At 50.1% G+C, this 3,013-nt stretch overlaps 1 protein-coding gene across 1 annotated transcript in view; it reads left to right on the top strand.

Annotated features, from left to right (window-relative positions):
• UNC13A (unc-13 homolog A (C. elegans)) overlaps positions 1–3,013 on the top strand; it is a 91,637-nt gene that overhangs the window by 40,616 nt on the left and 48,008 nt on the right. Inside the window, exon 14 of the mRNA XM_011925908.1 lies at positions 974–1,020. Within this exon, the coding sequence (XP_011781298.1) occupies positions 974–1,020 (47 nt within the window). The remainder of the gene's footprint in view (positions 1–973; positions 1,021–3,013) is intronic.

Below are 3,013 nucleotides of genomic sequence, written 5' to 3'. Positions count from 1 at the left end.
CACCTGAGAGAGGTCCTACCCATGCGGAAGGCAGCTGGGGCACCTTCTCATCCTTCATGGGTTGGGAGCTCCCTCCCAGCACTTTGGGAGGCTAAGATGGGTGGATCGCCTGAGGTCAGGGGTTCAAGACCAGCCTGGCCAACATAGTGAAACCCCATCTCTACTAAAAATACAAAAAATTAGCTAGGCGTGGTGGTGGGTGCCTGTAATCCCAGCTACTAGGGAGGCTGAGGCAGGAGAATCGCTTGAACCCAGGAGGCAGAGGTTGCAGTGAGCTGAGATTGCACCATTTCACTCCAGCCTAGGAACAAAAGGGAAACTCTATCTCAAAAATATTTCAGGAGCTGAGTGTGGTGGCTCGTGTGTATAGTCCCAGCTACTCAGGAGGCTGAAGCAGGAAAATATATGAGGCCAGGAGTTCAAGACCAGTCTGGGCAATATAGCAAGACCCTGTCTTTAAAAAAACCAAACACACCCTCAATATTTCAGAACAGAAGAGTACTGCCTGTCTTCCTCATAGGACACCCCCCATGTTAACCCTTTAGTTACAGGATGGAGGGAAGGTAGGGGGTGTAGACCCCGGCTCTATGCTGAAACCTGAATGATAAATAGAGGCTGGTTGGCTGCAGAAGGTGGAAAGAGGTACAAGCTGAAGTCATAACTCCTGGAAAGGGCCCGGGGCCAGAGAGCAGATGAACAAGTGAGACTGTAGGGGGTTTAGGGAATAAGCAATGAAGAGACAGGTCCATTGAGGTGGTTGAAAGAAGGGAGCTTCTTTCTCCCCCAGCCCATCTTACAGATGGGCAAACTAAGGCCCAGAGATAGCCAGGGAACTTCCTAAAATCACTCAGCCAGGACTAGGACCCAGGCCATCTGACTCCCAGGCCACAGGGGAGTCAGAAGTGGGTGTGGAGCCTGCTCTGGGAAGGGGAGGGACAGCCACACTGACCATATCTGTTTGTCTGTCCTGCAGGCCCGGGGCGAAGGAGAAATGTCCAAATCCCTATGGTTCAAAGGCGGGTAAGTAATAGAACTGTGAACTGTGGGTGGAAGATTTGAACCCCGAGCCCAAAGCTGGTTTGTGCCTGAGGTTCAGCACAGAGAGGATGGGGAGGGATTCCATTTAGAGAGAGGACAAATTGAGCTTGGGCAAAATATGTCACTTTCATAAGGCACACAACCACACGCAGACGCAAAAGACAGTAATCTTTGAAGATAGGGCTGGGTGCAGTGGCTCATGCCTGTAATCCTAGCACTTTGGGAGGCCGAGACAGGAGGATCATTTGAGGTCAGGAGTTCAAAACCAGCCTGGCCAATATGGTGAAACCCTGTCTCTACTAAAAATACAAAAATTAGCTGGGCATGGTGGCAGGCACCTGTAATCCCAGCTACACGGGAGGCTGAGGCAAGAGAATTACTTGAGCCCAAGAGTCAGAGGTTACGGTGAGCCGAGGTCGCACCACTGCCCTCCAACCTGGGTGACAGAGCAGAACACTGTCTCAAAAATAAACAAATACATAGGTAAATAAATGTAAGATAAAGCAGATACTATTAGGAACTAGACATTACTGGGAAATATACACTATACATTTGTAATCCCGGAGCAAAATTTTTGCTTTGATTCTATTTTTAAATCTCTTTGATTATTGCTACAGTTGTGGGCTCTTTAATTAAAGATAGTTCTTTAGTCTTCAGTGGAGCATGTGGTCACATCTAACCTCTTATGTTATGGATTTTCAGGTTAGAGGATGCACAAGATATTTTTAAAATATGCTCAGGTTTTAAATAGCAGCACGATAGTGACCTTCCTTGTACGTCCTTGGCAAACAGGCAGGGAGACAGCAGCTGGGATTGCTTAATAAATGGGCAGGAGCCCTAGCTTGAGAGCCTTGGATGCAGGGCCTGAAATGGGGATTCCTGTGCACGTGATCACGTGATTTATGAAGGGTGTGCTCTCAGGAGAAACCTGTCAGACAAGGGGAGGCTGCCGAGAAAAGATGTGGTTTTTTTTTTTTTTTTTTTTTGAGACGGAGTCTCGCTGTGTCACCCAGGCTGGAGTGCAGTGGTGCGATCTCGGCTCACTGCAAGCTCCGCCTCCCAGGTTCACGCCATTCTCCTGCCTCAGCCTCCGAGTAGCTGGAACTACAGGCGCCCGCCACCTCGCCCGGCTAGTTTTTTGTATTTTTAGTAGAGACGGGGTTTCACCATGTTAGCCAGGATGGTCTTGATCTCCTGACCTCGTGATCCACCTGCCTCAGCCTCCCGAAGTGCTGGGATTACAGGCTTGAGCCACTGCGCCTGGCCAAAAAGATGTGGTTTAGGAGTCTTAAAGCCTCAGGTGGCTCCTGCAGAAAGCTTTGTAGGTTGAATAGCCCTGCAGGGCTTGTCTGGAGTCATTGGCTGCAGGCACCTATCTCATTGGCCAATGAAAACATTTTGGGGCCAGGCATGGTGGCTCATGCCTGTAATCCAACACTTTGGGAGGCTGAACTCCTGAAGCCTGACGTCAGGAGTTCAAGACCAGCCAGGTCGGCCTGGCGCGGTGGCTCACGCCTGTAATCCCAGCACTTTGGGAGGCCGAGGTGGGTGGATCATGAGGTCAGGAGATTGATACCATCCTGGCTAACACGGTGAAACCCCGTCTCTACTAAAAATACAAAAAATTAGCCAGGTGTGGTGGCGGGCACCTGTGGTCCCAGCTACTTGGGAGGCTGAAGCAGGAGAACAGTGTGAACTTGGGAGGCCGAGCTTGCAGTGAGCCGAGATTGTGCCACTGCACTCCAGCCCGGGCAACAGAGCAAGACTCCGTCTCAAAAAAAAAAAAATGACCAGCCAGGCCAACATGGCAAAACCCCGTCTCTACTAAAAAATACAAAAATTAGACAGGTGTGGTGGTGCATGCTTGTAACCCCAGACACTTGGGAGGCTGAGGCAGGAGAATCGCTCGAGGCTAGGAGTTCAAGACCAGCCTGGGCAACATAGCGAGACCCCCATCTCCACAAAAAAAATTTTT

Source organism: Colobus angolensis, unplaced genomic scaffold (genome assembly GCF_000951035.1).
Source record: "Colobus angolensis palliatus isolate OR3802 unplaced genomic scaffold, Cang.pa_1.0 Scaffold66, whole genome shotgun sequence".
Lineage (NCBI taxonomy): Eukaryota > Metazoa > Chordata > Mammalia > Primates > Cercopithecidae > Colobus > Colobus angolensis.
The sequence above is the reverse complement of the archived record's forward strand: the minus strand, read 5'-3'. Positions and strand labels throughout refer to the sequence as shown.